Source organism: Colletotrichum aenigma, assembly GCF_013390185.1.
Source record: "Colletotrichum aenigma strain Cg56 chromosome Unknown KSG_Cg56_contig02, whole genome shotgun sequence".
Classification (NCBI taxonomy): Eukaryota; Fungi; Ascomycota; class Sordariomycetes; order Glomerellales; family Glomerellaceae; genus Colletotrichum; species Colletotrichum aenigma.
Window position 1 is genome coordinate 3,101,555 of NW_023500908.1, and position 15,445 is coordinate 3,116,999.

The following is a 15,445-nucleotide window of genomic DNA, read 5'->3' on the forward strand; positions in this document are numbered from 1 at the left end:
CGTCAGAGTAAAGTAATGGGATCCGATCTGAAGCTGTCAGAGTAGTGTGGGCGCCGGTCAGATTTGGGGGGTTCTAGATCGGTGGCGACGAGAGGAGAGCGCGCGCGGACTCTGGAGGAGGGGTAATAAACTGGAGATGATGAATGCGCGATCCAGAAGAGAGTGATGGTGCGGCTTTTCGTCTTAAAGAGGGACGTGTTTTCGATTCTATCTGATTCACGAAGGGCGTGAAAAGTTCAGATGAAGAGGAGTTGGGTATTATTAGTGAGCGAGTGGTGGGTTCTGGTTTGTAAGTAGACGAGAATAGGTAAGCCAAGTCACCTAGTTGTACCAGGTTGCAAGTGGTGTATGGGCTATGGATACAATGAAAAGTGCGAAAAGGCCGAGGGCCAGGAGTTAGTCGGACGCAGGAGAGAAGGAAAAAATCGAATATGGCAACGAGGAATGACTCTCCTCTCAGCTGATTGGGAACTCGCAGTGCAAATCTCCCCGGTTACCAAGCCAGGGGAGGAGGGAAGGAATGGGTCACGGAGTCCCACTTGGGTTCCCAAGTCATGCCGGTTCCCTCTTTTTTTCTTTCCTTACTCTCAGCTTCAGGTAGTCGGCAAGCAGCTCGGCACAAAAAATTGCTGAAAGAGACCTACACTTGGGAAAGTGGGTGGGCCCGGACGGGGCCGGAGGCGGCACCCGGCAATGGCCAGTACAAATGCTACATCGTAAATACCTAGGGTGCTGGTGGTAGGGAAGAGGACCCTAGCATGGGAAAGGAATTCGGTCTACTACCGCACTTTTGCTTAGATATACGTAGGCCATTGGGGCGGTGTTGTTACAGACGTCCCAAGACTTGCCCATGGGTTCATCAAATATTACCAATTGGGATGGCTGTTGCGTTGACAAACTTTGGGTTCCCATGTTTTAGACTTCCATCATCCCAACGGGAAGGCAATCGCTTCGGCAATGGCTCACGGGAATAAATTAGAGCCTAGAGTTGAACAGAGTTTCTGCGGAACATTCCACAGTCCTCGGAAAGGCTCGAGCAGCCACCAGCAATCTTGCAAACAAGAGTCGAGTCAAGCAGAAAATCAAAAAGATTGCTGGCAGATCTGCTGTTTCTTCCGTTTCCTTAACCCCCCGGAAACCAATCAATTTGCTGCCACACTACCGGTCGGATCCGAGGCTAGACGATGGGGCAGGCTAAAGCCGGGTGATGTCATGTCACCGCTGCAGCAGCTGGACTTTGGAGTTAAGACGCGGACGGGAAGGGGGAAAAAAGGAACGAGTAAAAAATTTCCACAGATGGGGCGAGGTTCTGGACCGCCCCCCTCAAACTTCGGCCCCGCGCGCTCGCCTTTCGGAACGATGCACCCAACACACACACACACACACACACACACACACACACACACACACACACAGCCAAGATGCAATCGACTGACACTTAGGTCCCTTTTAGTCATCAGCCTTAAACGTCACCTTGCTTGACAATCGACACACAAGCTGCTGCACTGACTAAAACATGGGCGCCGCGCCACGGCATCCCCGCGAGTTCCATCTTGTACACTCTCGGCCTCGGCTCGCATGTTTACAGCGCCGCCGAAAGATGGAACTAGGGGGGAAAGGATCCCGCTGGATCGGGTCAAGCCGCGCGCTGTGCGATCTGCGAGTTGTGCAGCTTCACCGTTCACGCAGATCTAGCCGCCTACCGTCTGTCTACCTGCATTGAAAATGATATAGGCCTCAGGAGGATTCGACAACGATACCTGATACGATTGTTCTCTGCTAGTGAAATTTGAACAATACAAAAAGGACGATGATCGTGGATCCGCCCTCCATCGCAAGCGTCCACCTTGCTGACGGCGCCGGGGCTCTTTCCGACCTTGCCACCGAGGCCCAACGCCCAACCCAATGCCGCTTCTTACCGCTATCCGCTGGGCTCCCGATGGCCACCCCGGAGCGGAAGATGGAATCTTCGTCTAAACCCGCCGTCAGCCAGGGGTGAGAAAATTCCGAGCTGCATGGGTTGGATGTGGTATGTCTCCACCATGCTCAAATTTCTAGAAAAATCTCGAACCCGCCCTGCGACACTTTCCCGCGGCAGTTGAGACGAGGTAGAATCAGGTCGTTTCTTTTAAACATATACAATAGTGTGTAGATTTTGCGCGAGGTATCGCTAAAGAGTCTAGTGTGAAAAGAAAAGTCCATCCAGAGGGTCCCTCAAATGCAAGGGTCCCTGATGCAAATGCAGGTCCACGGCAGATCGAGGCTATCGTCGGACCCCCCAGCCGTTCTCGAGCAGATTCGTCGCCTCTTCCAGGCTCAGTCCCGATGTCTCGGGATAGATCCGCCAGATCAGCCCGTATCCCACCATGCACACCAGGGCGTACAGCACAAACGTCCATGACGGACTCAGCGCGTCCATCAGTGGCAAGAAGGTCAGCCCAACGATAAAGTTGGCGCCCCAGTTCGTCGCCGTCGACACGCCGCTGCCGATGGATCTCACGGCCAGCGGGAACAGCTCACTCTGCATCCACGGCACGTTGCCCAGTCCGAGCGCGTACGACGCGACGTACACCATGATGCTGATTAGAATCAGCACCGCGGCTCCGCGGTCTCCGCCCGCTCCAGCCGCCGAGCCGGCTTCGGTGACTGCTACCGTCTCGGTCCGGAGGTCAACGAACGAGAAGCCGTATGCCGACAGCATCAGACCGGCAATCATGAATGGCAGGGAGTAGAGCAGAATCTTGCGCCTGCCGATGCGATCGATAAGACACAGCGCCGCAACCGTGAACAAGAAGTTGGTGACGGCGACGCTGAGGGATGTAAGCGTTGGTGTTCCAAAGCCAACCATCGTGAAGATGGTAGCTGAGAAGTACATGAGCGAGTTGAAGCCGCACAGCTGTTGGAGGCCCTGAAGCAGGCATGTGATGACCAGCGCGCGTTTGTTTCTTGGGACTGCAAAGAGCTCTTTCCAGCCGCCCCACCATTCCAGGCGAGGCGTTCCCTCCCGTCTCATGACCTCTCGCTCGTCTCGGATTTCGATTTCGATCTCCTTGACCACAGATTCGGCAGCTCTCATGCCGCCTACGGTTGAGCCGAGAACCTTCTCAACAACCTTCTTCGCCATCAGCGACCTGCCTACCATGACAAGCCACCTGGGCGATTCTGGCATGAACACCAGGATAGCGCATTGCAGGCCCGCGGGCAGAGCACCCAGGCCCACCATCCATCGCCATCCAGTCGACTTGTCGCCATAAACCGCAAAGGCCCATCCGATGATGTACGCGACCACTTGGCCCAGTGTGATGAACAAAACATTCATAGTCACGAGCCGGCCGCGGTGGCTGGCAGGGGCAAGTTCGGCGATGTACAAGGGGACCACGAAGCTCGCGGCACCAACTGCCGCGCCGACTATGGATCGGCCCAAGACCATGGTTGTCACCGTGCCACTCCATGCTTGCAACAAAGCGCCCACGATGAACAGGATATCAGCCACGAGTATCACGCGCTTGCGGCGAAGCGCATCAGCGACCACGGACGAAAAGGGGGAGACAAGCAAGGCAAACAAGGCAGTGCTGGAGGTAATGATGGACTTGTCGAATGATGTCAAGATTCGATTCGAAAGTGAGGTATCGATGGAAACAAGCGTCGCTGAAATCACGCCGGTATCGTCTGCGCTCAACCGGGTCAGTATTGATTTGCTTCCAGTCTTTCAGCACGGGCCAAACGTACATCCAAACAACAGGCCGCTGATGCCGGCAGCAAACGTGAGTAGCCAAACAAAGAGACTCGGTCTCGACTGAGTGTTCTTGAACGACTCGGGAAGCACGTCCGCCTCTTCGTCCTCGCGATAGTCCAGCTCGTCGTCGCGGTCTGGACGACCGTCCATGAGCGGAGCTTCCATTGAATCGGGCATGTTGTTGTTATTGTAGACGCAGCCGGGGAGGCTGGGTGGCGGCTGGAAGGGAAAAAACGGGTTTAAAAAATCGACCTGGCGCGTTCGAGAGAATGGAAAAGGCGGCCTTTCAAAAGGCCATGCTGGGGAGATGGTTTCGGCACCGTCGGTCGTCGTCAGAAGGGAGGCAGTTCACAGTTAAACAATGACGGGATGCTGGCCACGTTACTCCCTGAGAGCCGGGAGCTGGGGCCTGCGGGGCACTGGTCACCGGGCCCATGCATTCTGCCTGTTTGTCGGGTACACGGTCCGTCACTATATCTGCAGTGGATGGGAAGTACTCCTGTATCTGATCAAGGCCCGCGACCAGTCAGCTTCAACTCTCTGTGATTCCGAAACTCGGCAGCTGTTCACCGCCCTCCACTGTAAAGCACTGATCATTTCATGAGACGTCAACACCTTCCAGGTTTCTCTCACCTTGATTACTCAGGGCAATCAGGATCGTCAATCAGCGCCCAAGACTGCTATTGATATTGCGCTTATGTAATGCGGCTCGCGACAACAACCTCCGTCAAGGCGTCTCTCGTCCAAACTCCAGTTCTCCCGACTGTTTCGGTAGTCTCAGGTCGCGGCTCGTTCTTCCAGTCATGGCAGCCCGCAGGTCTAGATCAGACTTTCCGAGGCAGGATTCGACAATAATTTGGCTCTCGTATCGACTTTTTGAACTTGATGCCCGTGTCAACTTGAGCCCAGCTGTATGAGTGGCAGATGTTGGCTGTCGTAGGGCTGAGTTGTGGCTGTTGAATACAACTTGGGGCGGATGAATTCAGATCCTTCTTAAGAGTGACTCGGAAGCCAAGTACCGGTCTCAGGCGGAGAATGTCTGATATAGCAACGAAGGATTGTAGCGGAAAAGCATCTGGGCAGAAGGGAGGCCCCGGAGTGAAAGCAAGCGAATAATTCCTGCGGGCGCTCAGGGGAGTATGACCTTGCCAGCCAGAGGCATTGTCACGCGCTTGGCTCTTTTCGTAGACCGAAGGGCATTTGGCTGACTAGCCAAAGAGCCAATGAGCGGTGAGATTAGTGGCACGACAGCATTGAAACCTCGAAACTATCTGTGTAACTCTTGAACGACACAACAATGTTGCTTTGCAGGTCAATTGAAGATCGTGGTCCCAGCAATAGTGTCATGGGCTTGCGGCGTCGCCAACGGCTTGAACGGCATCTGGTGACACTTGCTGCGTCGAGCGCCCTCAACGCCCGTTTTGCGCCTTCCAAGACAACGCTTCGGCCAATGAGACGAACAAGGGGTTCGAAATGTCTCCCGTGGCTTCCCGTGCCAATGGCCAAGATGACTTAACGCGCCTTGGCTCCGGCCTTGTGCCATTGCATACTCAACCAGGGTCTTCTGCGAGCTTGAATGACTTCATCCGGACGTTGTCAACGGTTTGGCTCACGATGTCAGTTGACCGGTATGACTTGCCGAAAGGTTCGCTGAATCTGGAAACCGCAGCGGCGTTCGCAGAAGGCCGGGTCCCGATTCAGCCAGCCGATCGTCCTATAAGCTTGTTGGGCAAGGAATGGCGGGCTGTAGCTTGTCCCGTCAGACTCTTGGGCTACATTTACTCGTTGCGACTTGTAACTCTGTCAGATGTCAGAGCAAGACGAGGCAGGGAGCTACTGCGGGCGAGACCTTTTCTCGCCCTGAGCTTGCGAAATTATATGTCGCCTCGGGCTTGCCAGGGTGTAAGCATTGGCTGTGCGGCTTGAACCCACACGTCGAGGACAACTTCGTGGAATGAAGTCCTTCTTTGTGATCTGTCAGTAGATGCGGCATGTGTCGAGCAGTCTGGGGGATCGTCCCCGGGTGACTTCTGGAATGCTCGGAAGAGGACAGAAAAGGCGTGTCTCGGATCGATCTCGAAAAGGCACACAAGCTCATCAGATAAGCCCTCGGTTGATGTCATTCTAGATTGATGGGAAAGATGGGATAAGTTGGGAGCAGCATGGGCCATAGCAAGAGGCAGAGATTGAGGGTGTGCTGAGAAAGAAACAAGCTACCTTACGTGACCGACTGCCTTCTGAGTTGTTGATGCGCTCCAGGAAATAAGGTACTCGGCGGGCAAGAAGAATCATCTAGATGAAGGTACCTGTACTTGCCCCGTGCAGTTGGTGCTTGGGGACGACCATCCAGTGGAGCTGGCTCGACCCCACTGGACCATGCCTGCCCGCGGCCGCAGTCGCACTCAACGTCCAGACCTCTTTGACTTTCAGAGGCGACCCTTCGCCTGAGTTGGAACAGGGGACCTGTTGGCCGCCGTGCCGCCCTCGTCCTGCGGTCTGCATCTTGATCCTTCGCAACCTTGGAACTCCATCTTCGATTCAGACAACCTTCCTCCGCTGCCAGAGGCCCAATCAAGACCGCCGAAACTATTCTGAATTATCTATCGCGTCGATGACTTGCTGATAAATCAGGCCATCGCCCACTCGAACTGCAGCTTGTTGCCCGCCAAACTCCGATAGCCGGTCTGTCGGCCGACGACATCGAACAACAGGTGCGCGGTAGGCCTGCAGCTTATGCTTCTCGCGACATGTCCATTTCGATCATATATGGCCCAATGCAGAGTTTAGCCAAGACAGCGCCCAAGAACGGCAAGCACAAGTATTCGACTCGGACTACTCCAGGACGCCTTCCCCAAGTCGGCGACCACCTTTGTCGATGGTCACCGGATCGAATGTCTCTCTACACGTACGAAGCCGGAGAGCCTAAATTTACCACGGGAGCAAGACAACAAGAAGAATGTGCAACGTTGGGTGTGATTTGGGAATCCTGGCGACGGCGACCAGCCTGCCGGTTCCCACCGCCGCCCTCCCGGCGGCCAGACTTCTCAAACGCCCGCTCGTCTGCGCCGTGCGGCCCTCCGATTTGTCTGTTGGCTGTGAAGGAAGCCTGTTCGCGGACCCTACGATCGCAGTTCCCCGCTGAGAAAGGTCATTCTCGTGTCGCTGCTCGTCTCATTCTGCTCTTGCCTGATTCCTCTCATTGCACGGCGCTTCCGGAGGTCGACAAAAAGCACTTTTGTTCAACGACCTGATCACCACAACGTCTGTACGACTCGGGAAGCAATATCGGGTGGGGGTAAATCCTCTTTGGACCCCTAGCAGCCGCAATTCGCCTTGGGAGTACCCCACCAGCCCACGCCATAGGCTGGACATGACGTTGATCTTCCCCTGATGGAGGGGTCCTCAAGCATCTCTGGCACAGCGTGCGAGAGTCAGGCAGAGGGTTGGCTGCGCGGGATTGGGAGCGTCACTGGTGTCGCGTGCAGTCTACAGCCTTCGCAGCTTCAACGCATGCCAAGCTGCCTTCCTGGCTGTCTCCCACCAGACACGGAATAGGGGATTATTTTCCACACTCAGCATGCTGTGTACCCCAGCCGATGGGCGATCCTCGCCCTGCAGCCCCAGTCTACGCTACTTTCAGGCGGTAGTGGACGGTGCGTGCGGTGTGACATCCCGCGAGCAAAGAGCCTGGTGTGCTGCCAAAAATGAGTGGCGTTTCTTGCAGGAATGACACCAAGACGTTGACAACAGCCACTCAGACTCTACAGGTTCTTATCTTTCGCCCTATCGAGCCAATGGACCACGGACTGATTCATGCGAGCTGAGGGGGTTAGAGTTACCTAGACAAGTCCTCAAGGCGGCGATAAGCCGCCAGACACAATCAGGTCTTGAAGCTATCCATCTACCAGATCGATCTGGCGAATGCTGACACGGCTTTAGCTTCAGGGAGCTAACACTAACCAACATCAGAACGCTATCTGTATCAGGGCTATCTACTAGACGACTGCAGGTCTCTTGGTCTGATACGAAGCCCCCCCCCCCCCCCCCCCCCCCCCCCCCCGTGAGGACCTGGGAGGCGTGGGAACGTGGGAAGGCTGTCATTGTTGGAGCTGAAGACTGGGAGATGGATGTCGGCACACAGAGACAGAGCGTGGTTGGAGTTTCTCGAAGGACAGGGCGAGCAACACCACAGATACAAGGCAAGGACAGGTACAGTAGGTACATGTTGGCCGCAGTGGGTCATGTACACGGTACGGTTGCAAGTGCCCGCAGAGACGCAAAGAGGCACGCGAGAATGAGACTGAAGGCTCATGCACCTGAGTTTGCGCCCGCAAGCCGGGGCTGTCTCGCTACGTTGAACCATGTCGGGGTAGCGCTTTCTGCCTCTGCTACCACTGCTAACCTTGTCCTCCGCTGTGCCGCCCGCTGCGTGCCCAAAGGCAAAAGCCAAAAAAACGCCCCATGCTAAGGCACCGACTGCCAATGGACTGTCTCTGTGTACGAATGTGCAGTGGACTGCGGAGAGGGACATGAGGGCGGGTGGGCAAGTGCAGGCGGGTGCCGTGTTGCTGGAGACGGGCAGGCAGGTTCCTGGTGGGCAAAGTGGTGGATCGTTTTGGCGCTCTGGATGAGGTTGCTGTTGGTGAGGTACTGCGCAGGAAGTACCCGGAGCCGTGTGTACCTACCACAGGACCTGGATGTAGGTACGTTACGTCGCCCGTCCATCCGTCAGTCAAGACAAGATGCGGCTTGCCTTGGCCTTGCCTTAGGTAAGTGAGGTAAGGGTAAGCTGCTTAGTGCTGTCTCCTCCCATTTACCTTTAACTGAGGCCTACCGAACCACCAAGTGGACGGACGGACTCTCGACATGGGACCGTCCTGACAAACCGACCCGACGCACCTCAGACCCCATGAAATTAATCCCGTTCCCGTACCGACCTGATCTGCTTCGTCTCAAACATAAACCTCACACACCTCCAAATTTTCATTGAAGTTGCTGCGAAGCCCTGCCCAGCCAGCTTCTCAACCTGCGCCGCCCTGCCCAGCCCAGCTCCCGAGTGTGAAGCTGATTCGGGCTTAAGAGCACGGCACGCACGCGGTTATGCAGCCTGCGTCGTCAGCGTCCTAGGCGGCAGGCACGTCAGAGCATCTCCAGGGGCAAGGAACGACGAAGCGACCCAAGGCGAAGGTTCCGTTCCATCGAGACGAGACGGCCACACACGCCCGGCCGTGCGTCCGACGAGGCTGATTACCGTCTACCACCTACCTCCCACCTACCACTATCACCACTACTGACTGTTGAACATCCATCATGGGTCAATGGTGGGACACCGCGAGGATTGACGCTACCGTCACTCGGCAGTTCGTCTGCCAGTACCTTTTGCCTGACGAAATTGAGCGTTTAGACCGACCTCTGGCCTTCGGCGGGGGGCTGACTGACGGCACTTACTGGGACTGGATCGACTCCAAGGCCAAGCGCGTCTTCTTGATTCTCGTCGATCTCAAGATCCCGGACCAAATATTCGGCATCATTGACGACTCGTGGGACGACCATGACCTCCCCGTTTCTATCGAGCATATCGAGCGCCTGAGGTTAACAGCCACCAAGGACGACAAAGTCGAGCGCAAGTTCTTCATCCGCCAGTTCAATTACCTGCTGAAGCCCTTCCAACGGGGGGACCATATCGTCTTCAACGACTACGAAATCGTGCCCCTTGATGTCATCGAGCGCCGGACGGCCGGGAACACCGCCGTCGAGAAGGTACTCCTGCCGAACTGTCCAGGGCTGGTTTTTTACCGGCGCCGGATCCCTATTGGGAACGGCCCGAGCCAACTAAGCCGAGGAGAGTTTATCGAAATTATCAACAGCATCAGAGGGATCCAGAATGACCACTTGGTCTCTTATTATGCTTCTTATACCCAGCACGGAGCTGCATACGCTCTCTTCACGCCTGCCACGGACTCTAACTTGAAGTCCTTTCTCGGCAACACCCCATCCAATTTCAAGAACTTTCCCAAGAAAGAACGGAGGCGGATGGTGATGAACTGGATCCTGTGTCTCGCCGACACTCTCGCTTACCTCCACAGCCGAAGGCTCTCCCACGGAAACATCAAGCCTTCGACCATACTCTTTACCAACCAGCTTCACATCTTCTACTCTGATTTCACGAGACTAAACCCCGCGATTCTTGCAGGGTATTCCGACAAGAACTCATTCGACCGAGAGTCATACGACTATGCCGCGCCAGAACAGTGGTTTCGTCCAAGCGGCGGCCCGACCAGTCCGATGGGTCGAAAAGCGACTTTGGCCATGTCGACGTCTCCAGAAACGCACACCAACTTCTCTATTCCCAGGAGCGACAACCCCAGCAGTCCGAACGCAATGCTGAGCATGCCAAACCCGCAGCTTAGCCCGCAAGCTGCTGATATTTTCTCTCTCGGATGCGTTATTCTCGATCTCATGAGTTTCCTCGTCAAGAAGACGACAAAGAGCTTCGCAGCCCACCGTGCCGCAAAGCACAAGTCTCCTGGCCGAGGAGGCGCGGTACTAGACTCTTCATTCCACAAAAACTTGGGCCAAGTCGAGTCCTGGATGTCCACGCTAGCGAAGGAAGCGTCAAAGAAAACCTCTGAGTCCGAAGGCGGAGCCGTGTTCAAGGGTATCGTCCCATTGATGCACATCGTCGCACGCATGCTGTCCGCGAACCCCAACGACCGTCCCCCCGCGTCCGAGGTGCAGACGCAAATCTACCAGATTCTGACGAAATACTGCGACATCACCGAACCACACTGCGTCCATCAGTATGGAGGATGGGACTTTGGCATGTCGCAACTACGCATCCAAGCCGTAAGCCCCAGCTCCGAGCTGATGCCCCAGCCTATTCGGCAGAACTCATTGTCTCAGCCATCACGGCGAGACAGCGGAAGCCTGAGTGGAAGTATCAGCCCACGAGGTCTGGCCCACTCGAGGACAAACAGCAGCGGCGGCATGTCGAACAACAGTTGTATCAGTAGTGCGGCTAGCAGCGAGCATGACCAGGACCGAGAACTCGGGGCTGGGTTCACTGCCTTGCGGAACATCCGAGTACCACCGGTGAGATCGCCGGGACCGTGGGACTCCAGCCCCGCTGTTCCGGGGGGCCGCGGCGACCAAGCCCCGGTGTACTGAGATGGGTTGAAAGAATGTTGTGGGATAGTAAATGGCGCCAATGCAACTAAGCGGTCGTCGGTGATTTGGAGTTCATTCTTTTTCTCCCATTGGGTTGGCGCAGTTGCGATATCGATACCATACTACAAACCAGGTCACCTGGGTCTTGCATCAGAATCTCTCAAGTAGATAAAAAACGGAGGAAGGCGTCCACTACTGGAAGGAAATCTTGGGAAATGTTTGCGTGGTTTTTCAGGTGTTTTTTGCTCAGCGATACCTCTGCCGCGGTTCCTTTGACGCAGGCAAAGTCTGTAACACCCTATCGGAGCAAAGTAGGCGGAAATGGAAATGTGTTGTTTCCTGGGAGACCTCTCTGATGTCTTGATTTGTAGTGACTACCGGTTGAACATACTTTCTTTTTTCTTCCCTTCTCATCCCAACATTGTCGGACAATGCCGTGAAAGAAGCAAAGACGACCGACTGGCTGTAATGAGCCTGCGTACATTCGTATGAGGGAAATACTACAGGAGGGAGTGTGCACCCGTGGATGCAGAAGGAACAAACTGTCTATCCAAACAGGATTCCGCCAGATGGACTGACCATCCCTTTTGTAAAAAAGGCACTCTCCCTCTCTCTCCCATATGCACGCGTAACTACAGGGAAGGGCGAATCCGACGGCCTCCGGGGGGACTCGCTGGCGCCGCCGCAGCTATGGCATTATCTGTACCACCTGTTACGTGATGCTATTTCCTGCCGAATGGGCAGTTTACATGACAAACAGAAAACCAAAGAGGCTCAGCAGGGGCCCCGGAGGCTTTTCCCGCGGAGTGGGACACCGCTGCAATATTACCACAGTGGTGGTGGTATTCGTAACGGTGCTGCGTTTATTCTGTCCAGTTACCTGCCAGGCGAGCGTTCAACAGCATTGCATTAAATTCATCAGTTCGTAGAGGTGACGCTCCTTCTGGGTGAGATGGCTTTTCCATGTGTTCTGGTCGACATTGAGTCGGATCAGGTTGCCTGTCAGCAATGCCAGGCGGTTGGCGGCGCTGCAGGGAAGTCTATCAGCGACCTCTGAGCTCTCGCGCGCGCTGCAGGCCTACAGGAACTTGTGTTGCTGCCACAGAAGCCTGCACTGGAGAAGTTGCCCGTCTCGACTTGCGGCCAGCAAGGGTCAGAACCCAGAAGCTTTTCCCACTCACCTTGTGGCGGCTTCTTCGCCTGTTTCTGGCCATGCGGAAAGATCTCTCTCTGGAGCGTGCGGAAACAGCATTTTGGCGAGCGTCTCGGCGAGAGGAGAATAGTAGAGCTACGAAGTCTCGGATTCACCTTTTCGCTGACCTTGGCTGTTGGGGTCCGGCAGCTTCGGGTCGGGGTGCGGTAGGCAGGGGGCCATATTGACCGGCCTCGGTGTAGAGCTTGGCCGACGTTGAACTTCTCCGCACTTTGGCTCTGCCGTCTTCTGTGTCCTAGGGAAAGCCAAGACAATGCGCTGCGAATACTAGACGACTAAAGAGAGTCTTTGGATCGTCTAGTCTCGTTCGGGAAGAGCGTGTCGTGCTTTGTGTCGTCGAATTCGTTATCGTCGCCAACGCCGAGAACGATCGGCCTCGAGGTGCACGCCGTTCGCTTGGCCTCGTAGACCCTTCTTATTCCCCGTTGGTCCCCTTCCCGGTGTCGACATCGACCCCGCCTGCGATCCTGAGTCGCTCTAGCAGACGCGAGGTGAGATTTCGGACGGAGGGTTGAGTCGGATGGTGTTGTCGAGGGGGTTCATTCCACGTTTCAGTGTATGCAAGACGCCGACCAACGAGAAGCGTATGTGTTTGGCATTTCCGCTTTCATCTATGATCGAATGATGTTATGGAGTCGGGGTATCGACTTGGTTGCAAAGTCTCACATTGATCGAAAGATGCAATCGGTGTTACCATTGAGTCTTCCTTTTGCTCGTATCAGTCGTCCGGCACGAAGCCTAGTTTGCTTCGATAGTTTTCGTTTGCTGGTTGCCTGGACGAATGCGAGACATCATATGGATGTATGCGGCGCATATGCTGCGAGACGTGTCACCGATGCAGCTGACGGTCCACCGCATAGGGTTGAGAGGCCTCTCCCTCTCTACATACAAACACTCTCCAGCACCACGAGCGAATGCGACAGGCGATAACAGTCGCGGTGGAGCCGAGGAGGCTCCCAAGAGACACCCAACAATGGGGATGCTGCAACAACGGAGTCTCCCGGGCGTCGGACTGCCTCACAGAGTTGCAACGACAGGGAACAACAGCTATTGCCCGGATCCACCGGTGACGTTGAGCCTTGAAGCGCCCTCTTTCTGCTCGTTTTTTTCTTCCCCGCCTGCTCACTTTGACATTTGACCCTGAACGAGCCCGAGTACTTCTCAAACGAAACAGCCGCCTGGGTTTCTGGTATCTTTTTTTGCAATCACCGTTGCAACGGCAGCGGACAAGGATCAAGAGCAGAGGATGGAACCAGGGTTAAGCTTACCCTGGTTCGCGTCAAGAATTGCCTGACTGCAGAGCCAAGAGGGATTTGAATGGGACGCTACGCTGAGTGCGTTGCGTCATATTCATTATGACAGAGACGCTATCAGCAGGCCGCCGCCTTTTTTGCCGTGTTGCCGCCGTCATCCACCATTGGGGGCCGTGAGGAATAGAAGACAATTTCAAGCCGTGCCCTAAATGTGGTGTAAGTGTCGCTAATCTGGGCGATGCCCCCGTAGGCCGGTCCAGATGAGAGCAGGCGAGGTGGAAGAGAATTAGAGCAGAGCGAGGAGGAGATTAGGTCGTCGCGTTGCCATCAGTTTCAAGCTAAACACAGGCGGGATTTTCGCCGTTGAATTGGTTGCCCCCGGTGAACAAGGACAGGCCGAGAAACAAACTGATTGTTGGGCCCCTAGAGCGACATGACTCTCGATTGAGAACGCGGTAACTTGAAAGAAGGAAAATGCCAAATAGCAGCGTGGCGATTAAGAAATGCCGCTGTTGGCGTTTGTCGTCCGTCTTTTGGTGCTTTTTGCCGGGACGCTAGAAGCTCTTCTGGCTGATAACCTAGCACGCATCAGTGAGAAAGCTCGGTCCGTTTCCCGGCCCCCCGACTCGTGGCGAGGAAGTAGCTGCGTGAGGCTATCCTTAGCGGAACAGGACACGACAAGCTGCGGGCCAATATTCGGGTTGGGACAGCAATGGTGCGGGTTGGTTGGACAGCTATCATAGACGGTGTGGCTTCGGGTGGGTGGCGCGCGGCCTCCGTCCGTGGTCGTCGTGGGGGGATACAGGAAGAGAACAGCAAGTTTTGACGACGATCGCGATCTTTTCTTCCCTCTTGATCGGCGTCACCTTAGGTAACGTGAGGTTATTCCGCTCAATCCCCTCTCCCCGCTCTGTCGGACGGCATGTCTGAATACTGGAGAACGGGAGAGGGAGACCAGGAGGAGCGGAAGGATTCTGGGGAGCCCATCAGCCCTGAAGAGAAGTCGTCATATTCCATATCCGTCGAGTAGGCCGAGAGACGCGTCGACGTCTTGCAGAGTCGCATGGTGGCAGAGTGTGGCTGCCTGCTTACTGCGGCAGGCTGGTTGTCTTGCGTCAAGGCAGGCAGGCTCGTTGCCCCCAATGAGGCCGTCCATGTCGCAAAGAACCAGTCAGATTCTGCGAGTTCGCGGCCGGGCGAGGGCGACAATCAAGATGCCTTAGCTTGCCCCCTGGCCCGCCGCCAATGGCACAACATGGCGCACCTCCACTGATCCAGACCCATGCAGCCGCCCTTGTTCAGTTGCTTCAAGCTTGAACTCCTGAGTCCTTGTTCGTTTTCGCCCTCTTGTCGCACCCCTGTTGCCGGTCGTTTTCACCCTGGCCGGGTCGTCGCTAGCACCACAGCGAGCTCCAAGCTCCGACTCCTGCCTTAGTGTGAAGTAGGCATTTTTCTCTCTCATTCGTTTGGCCCTCCACGTGTGTGGAGAGGTGGGATGCGATTCCAAAAAGAGAAAGAGAAGAGCGATGTGAGAAGGACGACAGGGGGAGTGGGAAAAAATAACCAGGGCCATGTTGTTCTTGCTCATTCGGAGTGTGTCCCGCGTCGAGCGCACCAGCAATAAAACAGCTTCTGTTCCCCATGTAATGTCAGTCACGTCACTCGAACCGAAGCTGCTCACCTACGATACTCCAGGCCTTCTTGCCTTCAAGGTTGCCCTTTCCCGCCTCACCTTGACAGTTCTTCAGCGCGGTTGCTTCGATTGTGAGGTTCTGCCTGATTGTCGTTTGCGTCGAGAAGGCTCGTTGGGTCAGCCGTTGCGCAGTTGTGGCAGTGTCGAGCCTGCAACGGAAGGAATACGTATTGGGGGTTCAGCTTTGGGATAATCGCAGGGAAGGAAGGGCCAGAGACACCAGCAAGGACAAGGAAAGAGACGCCAACAACGGCAACCACAACCACCACAGACGACAGTCGCTACCTGTTAGGCCTACCTGTATGCCTTGCGAACATTGCTGTTGCTCGATTTATTTTAGGCGTCTCTCGTCGGAAAAATCACAACAATCCTAGACAGCAACA

General features: G+C 55.4%; 3 protein-coding genes across 3 annotated transcripts; 1 reads left to right on the forward strand and 2 right to left on the reverse strand.

Moving 5' to 3' along the window:
- Nucleotides 1-2,263: 2,263 nt before the first annotated feature.
- itr1-0 (Myo-inositol transporter 1) lies at nt 2,264-3,913 on the reverse strand (the record flags this gene model as incomplete). The annotated part of the gene is made up of 2 exons (XM_037318143.1): nt 2,264-3,669; nt 3,730-3,913. 2 exons carry the CDS (start codon nt 3,911-3,913, stop codon nt 2,264-2,266), a joined length of 1,590 nt encoding a protein of 529 aa, XP_037183684.1.
- Nucleotides 3,914-5,569: 1,656 nt separating this feature from the next.
- On the reverse strand, nt 5,570-6,028 carry CGCA056_v002887 (uncharacterized protein; the record flags this gene model as incomplete). The annotated part of the gene is made up of 2 exons (XM_037318144.1): nt 5,570-5,701; nt 5,954-6,028. 2 exons carry the CDS (start codon nt 6,026-6,028, stop codon nt 5,570-5,572), a joined length of 207 nt encoding a protein of 68 aa, XP_037183683.1.
- Nucleotides 6,029-9,046: 3,018 nt separating this feature from the next.
- CGCA056_v002888 (uncharacterized protein) lies at nt 9,047-10,903 on the forward strand (the record flags this gene model as incomplete). Its single annotated transcript, XM_037318145.1, has 1 exon — nt 9,047-10,903. One exon carries the CDS (start codon nt 9,047-9,049, stop codon nt 10,901-10,903), a length of 1,857 nt encoding a protein of 618 aa, XP_037182949.1.
- Nucleotides 10,904-15,445: the final 4,542 nt, after the last annotated feature.